The 16,739-nt window shown below is 45.8% G+C and overlaps 2 protein-coding genes across 6 annotated transcripts in view; one reads left to right on the top strand and one right to left on the bottom strand.

The window, feature by feature from the left end:
- Nucleotides 1–9,117, top strand: part of ift80 (intraflagellar transport 80 homolog (Chlamydomonas)) — a 30,270-nt gene extending 21,153 nt beyond the window's left edge. For 2 of the 5 annotated variants that reach the window (XM_055514151.1, XM_055514152.1), the window contains exons 9-20: nucleotides 75–254; nucleotides 1,979–2,097; nucleotides 2,358–2,432; nucleotides 3,030–3,193; nucleotides 3,279–3,343; nucleotides 4,231–4,366; nucleotides 4,457–4,604; nucleotides 5,462–5,633; nucleotides 6,995–7,084; nucleotides 7,224–7,396; nucleotides 7,563–7,686; nucleotides 7,929–8,496. In XM_055514151.1, coding sequence (XP_055370126.1) covers nucleotides 75–254; nucleotides 1,979–2,097; nucleotides 2,358–2,432; nucleotides 3,030–3,193; nucleotides 3,279–3,343; nucleotides 4,231–4,366; nucleotides 4,457–4,604; nucleotides 5,462–5,633; nucleotides 6,995–7,084; nucleotides 7,224–7,396; nucleotides 7,563–7,686; nucleotides 7,929–8,039 — 1,557 coding nt within the window. In that variant the 3' untranslated portion in view covers nucleotides 8,040–8,496. Of the gene's footprint in view, nucleotides 1–74; nucleotides 255–1,978; nucleotides 2,098–2,357; nucleotides 2,433–3,029; nucleotides 3,194–3,278; nucleotides 3,344–4,230; nucleotides 4,367–4,456; nucleotides 4,605–5,461; nucleotides 5,634–6,994; nucleotides 7,085–7,223; nucleotides 7,397–7,562; nucleotides 7,687–7,928; nucleotides 8,497–8,717; nucleotides 8,984–9,101 lie in introns of those variants that run through there. The other 3 variants (XR_008696511.1, XR_008696512.1, XR_008696510.1) reach the window with 3 other exon arrangements.
- Nucleotides 9,118–10,287: 1,170 nt separating this feature from the next.
- LOC114868695 (uncharacterized membrane protein C3orf80) lies at nucleotides 10,288–12,478 on the bottom strand. Its single transcript, XM_029172497.2, has one exon. It carries the CDS (start codon nucleotides 12,291–12,293, stop codon nucleotides 11,649–11,651), a length of 645 nt encoding a protein of 214 aa, XP_029028330.2. The 5' UTR covers nucleotides 12,294–12,478; the 3' UTR covers nucleotides 10,288–11,648.
- Nucleotides 12,479–16,739: the final 4,261 nt, after the last annotated feature.

Genomic DNA, 16,739 nt, shown 5'->3' with positions numbered 1-16,739 from the left:
AATAGCTGCAGCCATTGGCCGTCGTGTCCACTTGATCTTACTCTAACCTCTTGTCTGTTTCAACCCCCCTCCAGTGGTCCTATGCATTAGAAAAGCCCAATACAGGCAGCGTGTTAAGCTTGGCCTGGTCTGCAGACGGCACTCAGCTGGCAGGGGCCTGCGGCAATGGGCATGTCATCTTTGCCCATGTGGTGGAGCAGCACTGGGAGTGGAAGAACTTCGTGATCACCCTGACCAAGAGGAGAGCCATGCAGGTAGATCAAGTGGTCCGTTTAAAGCATAAGCCTTTCCAGATACATAATAAATTTCGGTTTGTTGCCCACTATGCACTTTTTTTAGCCTGACATTTATCAACATTTACCTACTTGTTTGTGTAACATCCAAACAAAAAAGTGTTCATCTGGAACCTAGTGCAAAATATTCAATATTTTCCAACACTAAAATATGATGTAAATTAATTGCAGAAGCACCAATTATGACGTATCTGTCCTGGTCTAATGCCATTGTGTATCCCTATTATTAACACTGTAAGAAAATATTTGACTCTGTAGTCTTGTATAATCTCCAAAAGCTGTAGCTGAGATTTGTCATATGAAAATGTTACGGTTTTTGCAGAAGACAAATGATAGAGCAAAAGTAGTGAAGTATTTAGTCTGCAAAGTCCACTTCATCTGCACGTCTTGACACACTTCAAACTTGCTGAGTTTGGCCAAACGGTGAACTCCGAGAAGGTGGTTCCAAACGTCTTCCATTTCACAATTATGGAGTCTGCTGTGCTCCTGGGAACACTCAAAGCTTTAAAGCTTAAGAAACAGTTTTATAACTTTGTCCTTCTCTATTCTCTAACATCTATTTTCTTACCTCACTTTTATCACAGAGGTCTAAAGAGAGTTCCTTGGCTTCATGTTATGGTTTTTGTCCCCTCTTTGCAGTGTGAGTTGTAGGAAACTTGAAGCCAGTTGAATCAATCTAACCATAGTTCAGTTTCACATTTTTTTATTACTAGCAATTCTATGAATGCATAAATTGTCATTATGCGTTATTGATTAACATTTCACTAAACATGTCATTCAGATTAAAAACCTGGTCAGAATATGTCCTACGTCTTATGAGTACAACTGCAGTAAGTACAGCAGCAAAATGTAAACGTTCATTATCAGTGTTTAGAGCAGTGCTGCCCAGGCCAAAGGAGCTGTTGTGACATTATAGTGGACCCTCCTAGTGTGCTTGTGTGCAGCCGTGCAGTGACAATGACCAGTCTGTCTAGCTGCCTCGCTGGCTCTGCGTGTTTTACTGTTTAAACCCATGCTAACCACACAAGTCACACACCCATATGTACATACACACACGCACCATATCCTCAGACAGGGGACACGCACGCCTACAGGACCAAGGTCATAAACATACACACGTGCCAACACACACACGCACTAATTTGCTATAGAAATCTTTACTAAGTGCAGTTTGTGTAAACCTAACAAAGTCAGGTCATCAGCTATTTATTTTCAGCTTTCCAGGCGCTTTTTCGCTCTCCCTCCTCCCCCTCTCCTCCTCGCAGTCCGTTTTAAAAGTGCACATCTGCCAGTGGTTTGCGAATCAGCCAGCTAAATTTACCACCTTGCGGTCAAATGTTTTTTATTCCTGGTTGTGTTGCATGTAAATTTGGCTCACTGGAGGGAGTCGAGGAGGAAGATTTGTAAAGCTGTAAAAATAACCCCACCTCTCACCTGGTGCTCGAAAAAGCCTTTTCACTCATTCAAAGAGAGAGTTAGAGGGAAGTCTTTGTGTCTTTATTCGTGCAGGTGAAAAAACGAGTACCAGCCATGGCCTGAAAACACTCTCTCACCACATGATGTATACTTGGATATACTGTAGACTGTTTCCTGTGTATATTAAGAATAAATGCCTGTGTATGTGACTCTGTTCAAACTTCTGTTAATAAAGCCAGTGTCTGAAATCATTTCCTTTTTCTCCTCAGGTGAGGAATGTGATGAACGATGCTGTGGACGTGTTGGAGTTTAGAGATCGAGTCATCAAAGCCTCTCTAGCACACAGTCACCTGGTGGTTACCACTTCTCTTCAGTGCTATGTATACAAGTCAGTAGCTCCTCTTGTCCTTTGAGCCCCGATTTACACTAGACTGAAATTTCTTCAGAATGCTATACTTATGATCAGAACAACTGTCTTTATTCTATATGAAATGTCTGTGTTCATGCCATTTAACATAATCATAAGCCTTCCTCTCCTTGCTCTTGTTTAGGTTGTTCTCTCACGGCCTCCACATGTAATGTTGTGTTACTGGATATTAGTGTTTTTCATCCATTTTGCTCTGCGTGTTTTATGTTCATTGGTGGCAGCTCAAGAAACTGGAACACTCCCCTCATCTTTGACCTGAAGGAAGGAACAGTCAGCCTGATCTTACAAGCCGAGAAGTAAGTCTCCAGACCAGCGCCGCAAGAGAGAGGAAAACTGACTGTTGGGTTTTGTATTAGCTCTTCTAATGCTTCATTACTCTGTTCTGACCACTCCACTCATCAAGCAGCCAACTATGCACGCACACACACACACACACACACACACACAAACACACACACACACACACACACACACACACACACACACACACACACACACACAAACACACTCAGTGCTCTAGCTTAGCCCATCGTGTCATGCAATAAGGTTGCGAGTGAAACCACTAGGGGAAATTAGATTAATATGGAGTAGCTCTTGTGCAATACTCCAGTCCTCCAGTGCAGAGTTCCTGACACTCAGCATAGAGCTAAATACATTACTGGCCCAACCCTAGTAGAGTGTGATGACACTTGTCGAGTAATTTAATGCTTTGTTAATGTAATAACCTGCTAACATTAGTTTATTAGATTTTTATGATCTCTTCATTTGGTTTCAACATTTAATCTATTCCGCTCCTTTCGTCTTTCCCTTACCTTACTCCCCCACATGTAAGCGCAAATGCACTAACCTTACTCCAGCCTCATTCAGCATGTTGTCCTGTATCCCCCACCCAGACACTTTCTGCTCGTAGATGGAGCCGGGCTGTATACATACTCTTATGAGGGGCGCCTGATATCCTCCCCCAAGTTCCCCGGTATGAGGGCTGACATCCTAAATGCCCAGGGTGTGTCCCTTAGTAATGACACCATCGCTATCCGGGACAAAAGTGACGAAAAAGGTGAGTGGACCACCGAGATCGCTGAAAACTCATGAAGTGGATTTACTGTGCTTTTGCTATAGTCTGTTCTCCTCTTCCCCATCAGTCATCCTTCTCTTTGATGCCTTGACCGGAAAAGCCCTTGGTGATGGGAAACCCCTGACACACAAGGTTGGTGTTTCTTTAGCTGTGTGAGTAGAGACTTTGTTAGTGTTGTAGTAGTAAAGCACTTGAACTATACATGTTTCATATGGGTAACTTAAAAATATTGTATAATAATAACAGATACAGTTACGCTACAGCATAAATTCTACTTTACAAGATCATGTCCTTTGATGTATTAGAAAATGAAATGTTTTGGCCACTATTTTTGCCTGTGATCTTGTAGTTTTATATTAAGTACAGCCTTTTGTGCTGTCCCGATGACTCAATTTTCTTTTCAGTTGAAATTGAGGGGAACAACATTCTCACAAGTTTCTGTGCAAAGAGTACACTAACACATATTCAGAATAGGGAGAGACGATAAAGGCAGAGGGAGAGAATGGGGGAAGGGACGTGGAGGCAAGCTAAGATGACTAGAAGAAGGAAAGAATTAGAAGAGAAGGAAAAGAAGTGGAGGTAGCAGCAGTTACTGTTTGTCAGCATGGCTTTGTCTGCCAGCACGGCACGGCCCCAAGACTCTGCACCAAAGCCAACTGGCTCCGGCCAAAAGCGCGCGCGCACACACACACACACACGCACACACACACACACACACACACACACACACACACACACACACACACACACACACACACACACACACACACACACACACACACACACACACACACACAGGTTCACACACAGACACGCATTCAGTCGGTATACCCACTCAGTATCTCTATCGCACTCCTATTCACACACACAGACACACACACAGCTAGAAAGGCTGCTGGGTCATGGTTCAAACCGCTCTCCCTCTTCTTATTATCTGATTTTTCTTTCTTTCATCATTTACTCACACTCACACACCTTTGTGCACGTTTGTACCTGTGTGTTTCCACATTTATGTGAAGCTGGAGGTGGTGGAGATAGCTCTTGACCAGTGTGGCCCATCAACTGAAAGGAAGATTGCACTAATAGACAAGAACCGCGACCTTTACTTGACTTCTGTGCGTCATGTTGGGCGAGAACCCAAAGTCTGCAAAATTGGTAAGACTGGGAGGAGGGAACTTATTTCACTAGAAGTATATTGATTATCTTTGTAACTACACTAAAGATTGTTGGTTGTGTATTACCTAGGTAGCATGGTTCACAGTATGGCATGGAATGATGCTGCCAACATCCTGTGTGGAATCCAGGACAACCAGCTGACGGTGTGGTACTACCCGAGTGTTGTCTTCATTGACAAGGAGCTGCTGCCCAAAACACTAAACATTAAGGACGGCAGGTAGGTAGTTCTCACGTGTGTTCTGACGTTATTGCCCAAATGGATGATGGTGTTGAGCAGAGTGACGAGTAAGCTGCTGTGAAGGAAGTTAAAATTGGAAACGATTGATTTTCGTGAGCAGTAGTGGGAAGGTAAGAGGAAGGCTTTTTATATACGTTCCCTGAGGTATGACACATAGTGCTTCAGGCTCTTCTCTTGACTGTACAATGCTTCCTGCCCAAACGTCCTCAGATTTAGCTGCTAAAGCAGAGTTCCTGCACGTTTTATGAAGTCAAGGCTTTAAAGTGTTTCTGCTCCACTAATCTAGACTTTTCTTTGCACTATTTCACATTGTGCGAGTGTATCTTGGCTCTCTGTTAATTTTTAACACTATTTAACTTAATCATAGTTTTCAGACATCACACATATACGCCTCGTAATTGAAGGCTTCTTGTGTCAACACGGCCTCTATTTATGTGGCTATTTCTCAGTTTTTTTTGTTTTGATTTTGCTATTTTGGTTCTGCAGCAGACAGATTTTTATCATGGGTGTCACCGCACCATACAGCTGGTGGCAGGAGCTAATAAATAAACAAAGTCTGCACTTCTACAAATGTGTCTTGGTTTCGAGGGCATTTATGATGGAAGGCAGCTTGGCCGCAAATACGGTGCTCGTTACAAAAGCAGCACTGTCACGCATGTTATTTTATCAATCTAGCAAAACTTTTATACGTTGCGCGTTCACACAAATTAGTCTTTGTATTAGAAATGTGCTCTGATGAGGGTGTTCTCTGTGATTTACAAACACCGTGAGGATGTGGTCGCGCTGCGGGAGTTTGTTCTCTCTCGTGAATGTTTGTGCTTTTGTTGCCTTCAAAGTGAATTTAGCCGTGCACCCCACATTCTGAGCTTCGTCGGCACCAAGATGACACTACGCCAAGGAGACGGCTCATTGGTGTACAGCAGCGTACCTCCCTACCCGGGCCTCCTGCATGAGTACAGCAGCTCTGCACGCTGGGAGGACGCCCTGCGCTTGTGTCGCTTTGCAAAGGTAACTCAGTGCCATCGTACACCTATTAATCTGTCTTTGCTCTCAATTTGTAGCTAGTTGTCCCTAACTCCCTGTCGTAGTTATATCAACCTTAAAATTATTTTTTTAAATGTGAGATCACGTCTAACTAAGTCCAGGTTCCTATTGCGCTTGTCACACATGTGCATGTATGAAACGGCGTGAAACAGAATCTGGAATGACAAGGTAGTAGACAGGTTTATGGGAGCAGACCAGCAGGCTTTAATTAGCCCCCAATTAGCCTGGTGACACCATTTACTGGATTTAGCCCCCTCCCCCGAGCCCTCGCTCATAAATACACATCCCAACTATATACATTGTGCAAACGCTCCACACGCATTTACACACACTTGCTAAATAAAGCGCGAGGCAGTCTTTGCTTGGTCGGTGATGCAATAACCACAATCTTGGAGACATGGATGCTGGTAGCAAGCAGGGGGTCAGACAAGAGGAATGGCGAGAGAAGCACTGGGTTTAAGAGATGTTTCCTCTTTCACTCCTCCCCCCTCAGTTTCTGGTAAGAGTTTGGTGGCCTTTCCCAGAATCACTGTCAATGTGTTTAGAGCCTAAACACAAACAGGTATTAAAATAGGTACTGTAACACATAACATATGATGTAAGAATATATATAACATAAAAATTATACTGGCACAAATGGTAACGATTTGATCTTTAAGAGGTAGTCAGGTTTTTATATAGTTTCCTGACACCAGCTTTTTGTTTTGTTATGTTAATAGTCATTTCCAGGGATGTTTTTTGATTAAAGCTGCTTGTCTTCAGGATGGACACTCATTAAAGTGGGAAATTACAGAGTGGTGACTCTGGCGTGGCGCTCGCTGAAGTGTTGGCCAATCCGCTGGGTTGGGCCTTCTTTTTAATGAATGCAGCTGCACAGAGTATAAAGCAGTGACACATTTGTTTACCTCCATATATTGTGTACAGCAAATGTCTTTTTTTGTGTGTTTGTGTGCGTGTCATGCACCAAGTGGCCTGGGGCTTGTCTACAATGAGGTCTGCCAGGATATGAGCAGGACATAAAAGGGGGACCATAAAGCCACCATAATACCCTGTCCCCTTGGATATGCATGTACACAGCTACCAGCATATCTCATCCCCCTCCTTCCTAGTAATAAATCACTCTTAGCTATATTTGTAAAATACTTACTTTAAATAAATGCTATAATAAAAAAATAGGAACAGCAATGATAGTGTATACTTTTGGTAGATTTACCGTGAAATGATATCAAGGTAGAATCAGCTGAAGCATTTTAGAAAACAGTCTCCATGATGGAATATTTTCAATTAAAAGTGCTTTATCCTTATCCTGTTTACCATCTCTATAGGACCAGTCGTTGTGGGCTTGTCTTGCTGGTATGTCCATGTCAAACAGGGAGCTCACTACAGCAGAGATGGCCTATGCTGCTATTGGAGAGGTAAGAGCATTAGGTGATGTCTAGTTCAGGGATGGTGTTTAGGATCATATGCAGTTAGACCCACCAAATGTTGATTTTTACAGCAGGTGACCTAGAGTACCTCACTTTCTCTGTTTATTGTCTCCCTTTCATTATTCAGTTACCTAGGGTACAGTACATCAACTTTATAAAGGAGCAGCCATCTAAGGAGTCATCTTTGGCCCACGTGCTAATGTTCAGTGGCCAGGTCCAGGAGGCTGAGGCCACTTTGTTACAAGCTGGACTCATCTACCAAGCCATACAAATCAACGTTGACCTTTTCAATTGGGAGAGGTAAGACACGGTTTGTGTTTACAGAAACGTGAGTAAAGATGCTTCCTCCTTTATATTATTGTTCCAGGAGAAGGATTCAAATTATTTTGAGCAAGGCTTCAGATGAAGAACCTTTTTTTTCCATATGGAGTGAATGTGTGTCTGTGGCTTTTCATCATGTGCGCAGGGCTCTGGAGCTGGCAGTCAAACACAAGACCCACGTGGACACCGTGCTGGGTTATAGAGAGAAGTTCCTACAGAAATTTGACAGAAAAGAGACTAATAAGAGATTTCTGCAGTATGCTGAAGGGGTACGTCAGGGACTGCACTGCATCGATTGATCACCCCATCCAATATTGGCTTTCTTGGCATTACTTATACACGTTGACTGCCTCTAGGCTAAATAAATTTAACAATCAGAACGTTTCCAGGATCAAGACCAGAGCTAATTAAAGCACATGCCACCTCTTAGACCTTGTAGCCCAGTCTCCATCGTTACCGGTACTGTTTGCATCTAGTGTGAGTTCACCTTGTCTTTTTGTCTTTCTGCCAGGTTGAGGTAGACTGGGAGAAGATCCAGGCCAAGATAGAGATGGAGCTATCCAAAGAGAGAGAGCGAGCTGCTAATGCGTCTGTGAGGAGCAGCGTAGCCTCCCGACGTTGAGCTCGGTGGAGCCTCTCTGACAAATATCAGCGGAGCCAAAGTGGATTTCCATGTGTATTTCGGTGAATATTGGGCGGTTTGGCTGAGTGGTGTAGAAATGTCTGTACTTGAGGTACAGCCTCTATCTCGAGTTTGGAAATTGCGCTACGATTCTGTGGCATCCGCTGTGTGACATAAAATATTTGCACAACATTGTTGGTGACCTTCTGTTGCTGTGGCTGGATAATTGATCGATAGGCGTATTAAACAACACCATTATGGCCTTTCTGTCGTGAGCATTTTAGTGATTTCTGTGTCCGTGACATGAACAAATGTTTTGCTTTGGTCATTGTCTGATTGTGATGTTTGACTTGTTTATTTTCTATGCAGAAATATTTTTACAGTTTTAATATTCAAAACTTTGTCTTCTGTGTAAACACTAAGAAAATATCAGTTAATAAAACTAATGAAAATCCAATTTAGTTATATACTACTTTTTGTGTTTTGATATTTTTATATAGTTTATGCATCTCTGATTTCATACAAGCGTCATCTCATGAGTATGAGTATCTTTAGGATGTTTTTGATCCTCTCTCGTATATCCAGGAGGTATTTCTGGGAGCGCGTGTGCTTTTAGAGTTCAATACATCCAGAATAGCTGCTTCTCTTTAAGTCATTCTTGTATTTACTTTTCTGCAGCAGTGTGAAACCAACTGCTTACCATGCAGCTCCACCCCCTGGCTGGCAGAACGCCAGTACATCCGTGGCCCATTATAGCCGATCCATCTCCTCTAGTGGCGGCTCAGGAAGGTTGAGTGAGGGAGAGAAACTGACGCTCTTCAAAACAACCGCTCAGCTGTATGGCGAAGATGTGGATGAGTGTAGTAGAATGTGGTCCCTGAAACCGTGAGTGGCCACGCACCCTGAAATAAACTGGAGATGTAGCAAAAAATACCCTTTCTTCATTCTGTCTCAGTGTTTCTTCTTTACCTCAGCCTGCACTTTTATCCACCTCTTGCCTGAGTCCATCGCCGACGTACTGACTCTCCCTTGTTGTGCTGCCTCCCTCGCTTTTCTTTCTAGACCTACTCGCTGTGTGATGGAGCGCAGTCATCCAGAGCAAACACCATCAATCTATGAAAAGACTTATCAGTGAGGAGTCGAGTTGCACATGCAGCCCCACTCAGAGTGGCCACACACGTGGAAAATGAGATCCGAGGAAGAATAACGCAGCCAGACAGTCTTTTTCCTAATAAATGCAATAGTACAATACTACAACCACAGAGGACTTAGTATCTATTTCATATTGGTAAAGCATGAAAGTTCCAAATGGACACTGTGCTTTCATCAGAGCACAGATCAATTACTGATATTCAATGACTAGCAAGTTCTCCGATACTTAACTGATGGCGAAACACTGCAGCTCCTCCAAAAATAGACTTCCTGTGGATTATGGTGAATTTATGAGAAGGATATTGCTCATTGATTTGACCTTTTTATAGTTGTAGTTTGGTCCAGTGAGTAATGGAGAGACTGGAGCCGATTTTAATGTGTGTGTGTGTGTGTGTGTGTGTGTGTGTGTGTGTGTGTGTGTGTGTGTGTGTGTGTGTGTGTCTGTGTGTGTGTGTGTGTGTGTGTGTGTGTGTACACACTGTCTGGAACTGTCTCTTTCCCTGTTTGACTGTGTGCGCGTCTGCTTCTTGTCTGTGTGCGATTAGTCCCAATAAGAACGCATGGATTTTTGTGATGACAGCCTCCCTGGTTCATCACTATAGTTGATTTGAAAAGCTCAGTCACCTGCTTATGCATTGTTGCAGAGGTAGGTGGAGCTGTGCAGTATATACATGACTAGAGTGCCGAACTCACTCCCTCACACCTCACAAGGCTTGGGGACATGCTGACAATGAGGTGAGAGGAGGGTTCACCCTGGACTGGCCACCAGTCCATCACAGGACCCCATACACACAGCCAACCACTCAGCTGTGGCCTGTTTAGACTCCCCTGTCAATCTAATTGAATATTTTTGGGTTGTGGGAGGAAACAGAGGACCCAGGTAAACAAAATATATTGGTAATGAGAGCGCAATGATTCATTCTCTTAATTGACAGACATTTATCCAAGGCTTTGGTAACAGGTTATTAAGTCATTTTCATCTCAGATGTGAACGTTTGCACGTCCGCTGAGACACTTTTAAGTTAAATGTTTTATTTTTACAATTGTTAAGACCAAACAGTACATTTAAAAAATATAATTTTGGGCCTTAGGAAGCTTTGTTGGACATTCTTTAATGTGACAGTTTGTTACGTTTGACATAAGCGGAGTCCAGATATCTGATAATGCTAATAATCTTGACTTGTAGTCCCTGCTGGAGTTTCTTTGCATTTCACTTGTCTTCTCCTTTGGAGGATGAATGTGAGTGAATCCAGTGTGAAAGTGGTGTGTTGCATTGTGAAGCATTTTATATACTAGTAATGGCATGTAGCTACTGTTAGCGTCGGTCTAAAGGACACGGTTCTGTAGTTAATGCAATGTATGTAGTGTCACTTTGGTTTATAGCAGCAAAACAGGCACTTCAAGTTCCGTTTCCAAGTCATTTAAATCATCAGAAGAGAATTATAGTCAAAACACAACTAAATCTGACAGTGTGGACAATGAGGATGCTGCCTCCTGTCTCCTATCAGACCACTCTTTGTCTTTTCAGGGCCTGAGCTGTGCAGCACTGGTTCTGCTCGAAGCAGCACCTGTGAACTTGTCTGACACCCTGTCATCAATATGCAACTTTGTTTCTTGGCACTCTGACATATCAGTGCCAGCTGTAATCTCTGCCATTGTGTTTTTTTTTTTTCCTTACATTTCAGGACCTGGGAGACGCTGATACATGTAGCTTCAGGCAACGGATCAGAGCAGTTTTAACAATCGCTTATCTCCGTGGCTTCAGCTTTCAATAGACGTATCACACATGGCTCAGGTCACTGATAAACTGCTCATCTGGCAGCTCCTATGAAGTGTGTGTGTGTGTGTGTGTGTGTGTGTGTGTGTGTGTGTGTGTGTGTGTGTGTGTGTGTGTGTGTGTGTGTGTGTGTGTGTGTGTGTTGCTTTAACGCTGATAAGCTATAAATAATAATAAAACTGCGCCTCAGAGAGTATTTACATTGATATTCATCCCCTCACCCGCGCCTCAACAACAAAATCTAAATCTTCTTCCTTTTGGATGCAAATTGAATCAATCAGAGACTGGTCCTGCGGAATATTTAGCCTCGAGAAGACGGAGCAGCCAGAATGTGACAGAAGGAAAACAGTTTCACGGTGCCACCTAAAATCGCGGCGCTGAAGTGAAACTTAATGCGATTGTGTCACAGTCTAATTAGCTGTCGGCGACACAAAGCGCGTCGATTCCAGCCGCCTTCGCCCACTTATAATCTCCTTTACTTCAACCAAGCGGCCATTTGCATACAAAAGGCGAGTAATCCCGTAGTCTTACAAAACACATTTTCTCAGCCTCCTTCTTTATTCTCAACATTCGGGATTATAATTGCACTTGAGTTTATACCTCTCCAAGATAATTACCCTGATGATGATAAAAGCATGTTAAAATATGGTCTGTGTAGCTTTTCCCAAGCTCACTGCTCCTCAGACCGAGTTCCGACATGTCCTTGGGTTGTGTTGCGGTCCCGGTACCTCCAGGACATCCCGTCTCCGCTCCCCAGCGCTCTCTCTCCCCGCCTCGCTCTCCGACAGCAAGTTCTCGTCGGAGCGGTCCCCGCGCATCTCCTGCATGCTCTCCTCGTACGTGGGCAGGTATTTGACCTCGTCGTAGGCGGGCAGGTTCGGCGAGGTGAAGTCCCCGAGGCTGCACTCGGGGTACCGGTCCAGCAGGGAGTCCTGGGACGCCGACGCGTGGCCGTGGTAGAGGGAGGGCTCCTCGCTGCGGTCGTGGTGCGGGTGCCGGCGGGGCCGCGGGCAGATGACCCGCTGGATGAAGTAGCCCATGGCGAAGAGCAGCAGCAGGATCAGGATGCCGGACAGCTTGCGCGTGAACCAGCCCACGTTGTCGAAGAAGACGTGGATGGGCAGCTTGCAGCAGCCCACCGCGGAGCCGCCGCCGCCGCCGCCGCCGCTGCCGTTCCCCGCGAGGCTGGGCGGGCAGCACCGCTGGCCGTCGCCGCACTGGCCCTCGTCGCAGAGGGCTCGACAGGCGGAGACGAGGCACGCCGAGAACAGGGTGCCGGTGGTCCCGCACGCCGCCCCGCCGCCGCCCAGCACGCGCGGGATCATCGCTGGATCTCCCGGGGTGGAATCCGGACGTGCGCTGCGTCGTCCGTGCGTGCGTGCGTGCGTGCGAGCGATGCTGCGGGCTCCCGTTAAACCCCGCCGCGTTAACGGCTCTGCCTGCGCTTCCAGCTGTGCGCTAATCGCGTGCCGTCGAGCCACTGCAGCGCAGAGCGCGACAGCAGGTGCCCCCCCCCCCCCCCCCCCCGCTGAGAAGGACCTGTCTGCGAGTGGAGTGGAGCCACATCTGTGTCTGGAGACAGCGGCGGCGACGAGGAGCACGAGCGCTCTTACATCACTATTACGCGTTGGACCAGTTCCCAGTGTGTGGACATCCCGCACCTGCCCCATCACTTTTTACACCCTTCACCTGCGCCTCGAGCGCCTCGTGACAATGGGCTACACACAAGTATTTGACGACAAGTGTAGTTTGTACTTAAGTTCAAGACTTTTCATTTACAATGACCTGTGTCGTCAGAGGATGCTCTCGACCTGTCTCCTCGCCAGGTTCTGGACACTGGAGCCGCCACACTTAGATCCGCCACTCTCCAAGGCAGCAGCAGGCCCGGTACCGGTACCGCCCCCTCCCCTTGCGCTAAAAGCCCGTTTGGATCCACATTAGACCGGCGTCACCCCTGAGAAGCGTGCGTCTGCAGCTCTGCAGTCAATCTCCACTTTAAACGATGGTCTCTTTGCGCAGTGTGTTAATTTGGATAACGACCAAGGATGACGGACTCCGACTAAGCTGCGACACAGCTACAGCATATTAGCTGATTAATTCAACTCATGATGATGAATGTATGAGTGCACCAGTACTTTACTGCAGTAGTTGTGTAGATTGGCTTAAGTCTCTTTTAAAACTCATACGCTTTTATTGGATGTGAAAGGATTACGACTTCTTTTCCTCAGTGAATTAGATTTATGATACAGTATATTGCCCTGTTTTTAATAAAAGGGATCTTGTTGATGAGTGAACAGACTTTTGTCATCATTTCATGGTGCAATTACACATCAGAGCCGTTTAAGTCACAGGAGCACCCCCGTCTTGTTACCAACAGCCAGTGTGTACTTCTTTTCTGTCCTAAACTGGGCCTAATGCACAACACACCAGATGTAATTACTGCGGCCTTATGATGTGGAATCAGTAGCAGAGCAGCATCGTATTTCTTTGTGTAATCGTTCTCGATTGGGGAAACATGATCACAGGGCGCCCTCCTAAGCAGATAAACAAATACACAATCGATGGGCTTGTGGCAGCGACAGGCGAGTTCAGGAACCCTGTCTCAGCCTGCGTTTCTGGGGCCGGTGTTTCCCAGCACTGCTTCTATTCTGCGACTCGGGGGCTATTTTTTGAACAGGGCCCTTAAAGCTTCAGGAAAAGCAGGAAAATGCGGATGTCTCTACAGGACGAGGAAGGAAGGAGAACAAGAGCTGGCTTTTTTAATTATAGTCGTCTCAGCAATTATGGTGGCGAGCGCTTCATTAGTCCTGAAGAAATTTTATTCAGAACTAAAATGGATTTTTTCTCTTTTCGTGTCTGTCGCCTCTCTCCTCCGCCCTGTTCTCCTGCTCCACAGCTCCCAGCGAACGCATCAAACTAATTAGAGACCAACAGGACGAAGAGCTCCTCGTTGTCCTGCGTATTGTGACATTTGCGAGTCTCTGACGCGCAGCGGCAGAAAGTGAGACAGTCGTGGCCCGAGCTAAACACAGCGAGGCGTCTGTTAACACCGGCGCCCAAAGGGGAGTTTGCTCACTTAACCCAATAATTTGAAGTTGGAGCCTCCTGTATGGCTAACAATTAACGCGCTAACACACTGACTGTACAATGCGGGAAATGTGCTGCGCCGTGCGCCTCCATTAGTGTGGCACAGAGGTCTCTTGTGTTGTGCTTAATAATTCAGTAGCATGGGGTCCATTAGCCCTGTGTAATGATGAATGGCAGCATTCATCCTCGTGTGTGAGGGATGTTGATGTACGAACGGCCCAACGCTCAATGTCACGGTTATCGCGTTGGCATTAATTATGGAACAAAGGAAGCTTTGTCGGAGGCTTTGTTAATGGACCCGCTGATGGTTCTGCACCGGACCAGAAGTCGCAACCTCGGGGGCGGCTGCTCTGTCGCTGGATCCGGGGGCCGAACGCTGGGTCCGTCGTCATGGCGTCTGTAGGTTCCCACCAGCTTGAACGCTAATAAAAAGCAGGGCCCTGCAGTGGCTGCAGATTGTGTGAATCCAGAAAGTCCCACACCGCAGCTATTTCACGCCCACGTACTTCCTCTAATCTTATCGCTGTGCTGCCTCAGAGGTCTCTCAGTGCACGGGACTGCTGGCGCGCGTGGAGGCTATAGGGGAGGTTCATCCGCGCCGTCCGTCGTTTGTTTGTGTGGGTGTCTGTTAAATGCGAGGCCTTTGGGTTTTTTTTACCGTGGCAGAGAGCGACTTGACAAACGGGGACGGTGAAAGGAACTTCTCTTGGACTCATGACTCTGTTCAGCTCGATCTTATGGCGTTGTGTAGTTTTTGGGATGGAGCTGTATCACGATGCAAACTTCCCAGAAAAAAGAGGGAGGGATGAAGTCCCATTTTTGAGGCCTCTGGAGAATCGCTCCGTCCTCCTAATAAATCACATCTTGGGAGGGTTTTGCTGAGCTGCACAGTTTCATATTACTGTAAATAACCATATATGGTCAGTATGATGTCAGGCCATAACTCACCGCCGCTTTTCAGACAGGTTTGATAGGTAATAGCACTAAGTGACTTGACTCAGCATCGTTGCTTTCTGGACAAATGGGAGCATCCAGTTGCCAGGAAAGATTTACACAGATCCAGTAAATATCAGCTATAATTTCTTTATATTTTGGACGCACCTCAACAGACATAACCGCATCGGTATATTCCTTTGCTCGGGGAATGATGTATTAACTGTTTATTTTGCAGGCAGGTCTCGGGATGAGCGCGGCGCTCCTGACTGGTTCTGGTCCAACTGCAGCTGAACGTCACGGAGCCCTCATTGTTTCCGTGAGCTCCCGTTGGATCCGTGCGTTCTGTGTACGGGCATCGGGCAGCTGCTCCCAGGCGTCTGTATCCATATGTGGGAACTGAACCACGGAAGCTCCTCCGATGACATCATCTGACCTGAGATCTTCACGTCCTCAGCTAGAAGCAGAGGAAGGAGCGAATGATATCATTACTACAACGGCAGTAAAGCTGGCTGTCGCCTTTCAATTGATTGATCACACACACATACGAGGAGATTTTTCATCAGAGGGACAGTTGAGTTGAGTTGACCCCCTGCCTCCACACTACAGCGCTGATTCACTCCGAAAAGTGGGTGCCGGTCTGTGTCTCAGATGGTGACTAAAGAGCACGTCTTTAGTCATTTTCCTCCTACCCCACAAAACGCCCACGGTGCATCTCAGGACCCCGCCCTTCTGTGGCCCCTGAACGCAGGGACCTGAAGACTCCAAAGTAAAGAATCAAAAACACACAGGGAGACAGGGAGCTAAAAGGGGAAAGAGACAGTGACACGACTTATATTATTTAGAAACGCTGACAGGCTTTGTGTGTTACACAGCGATATGTGGAGGGTTTGTGCGACTGTAGGAGCCTGTGAAATGTGAAAGTAGGAGAGAAGAGAGGAGTCAGCTCCAGAACGTCTCAAGAACTTGCCTCCAACTTCCTCTGGGACTTTTCAGACGCTGACCCCTCTTTATCTAATGCTTCAGTTCTAGCCTCCATTCTGCTCTTACTTCCCTCCATCTACTTCAGTGGATGTCCAGAGGCAGGAAATCTGCTAATATGCACAACAATTAAAGCCAGCCCCTCTGGTGAACGGATGAGCAATGAACAACTCCCAGGACCTTCTCTGTAGGGCTGCGTAGGTGTCAAACGCAAACATCATCAAAGACAGATGTGCTTCACGATTCACAGGACACACAATCAGCCAGAACCTCAACCGACAGTCATTATTCACTATTAGGAGTGATTCATCTATTAAACTTTAACTCAAGAGACATTACAAGGTAAAGAAGAATCACCAAAATATGGCAAAGTATAAAACACTGCATGTTTTACTTTTAAGCCTTGTGTTTATTTCCCAGAACAGTGAAATCCAGAAGAAAGGAAGTGTAAAGTGCGTGAGTGAGGCAAAAATAAAAGCCCAGGGGACTCATAAAACATCTCAGACACACAAGACGGCTGTGGAAAAACAGAGGAGAATGCTGTGAACATTATAATGTAAAGTAAAGCAAACAAACAAAGCAACAACAATGAAAAAACAGACGCGTAGAGGTGAGTGGAGTCACAGGTTGAGTCATGAGTCATTAGCATTCGAGTCTAAGCCCAAGACTCAAGTTACACTTTGTAAAACCTTTTCCCCTGTTTACCCACGTTTATATTTGTAAAAACAGCATCGCTGTCAGAGTATTGTATTGATTCAGGAGAGAGCTGC

Source organism: Betta splendens, chromosome 13 (assembly GCF_900634795.4).
Source record: "Betta splendens chromosome 13, fBetSpl5.4, whole genome shotgun sequence".
In the NCBI taxonomy this organism is placed as follows: domain Eukaryota; kingdom Metazoa; phylum Chordata; class Actinopteri; order Anabantiformes; family Osphronemidae; genus Betta; species Betta splendens.
Note: the sequence above shows the minus strand (reverse complement) of the source record. Positions and strands in the feature narration are given on the sequence as shown.

Bases quoted from the DNA above. Each gene is read 5' to 3' on its own strand.
- LOC114868695 (XM_029172497.2), bottom strand. From the start codon at position 12,293: ATGATCCCGCGCGTGCTGGGCGGCGGCGGGGCGGCGTGCGGGACCACC.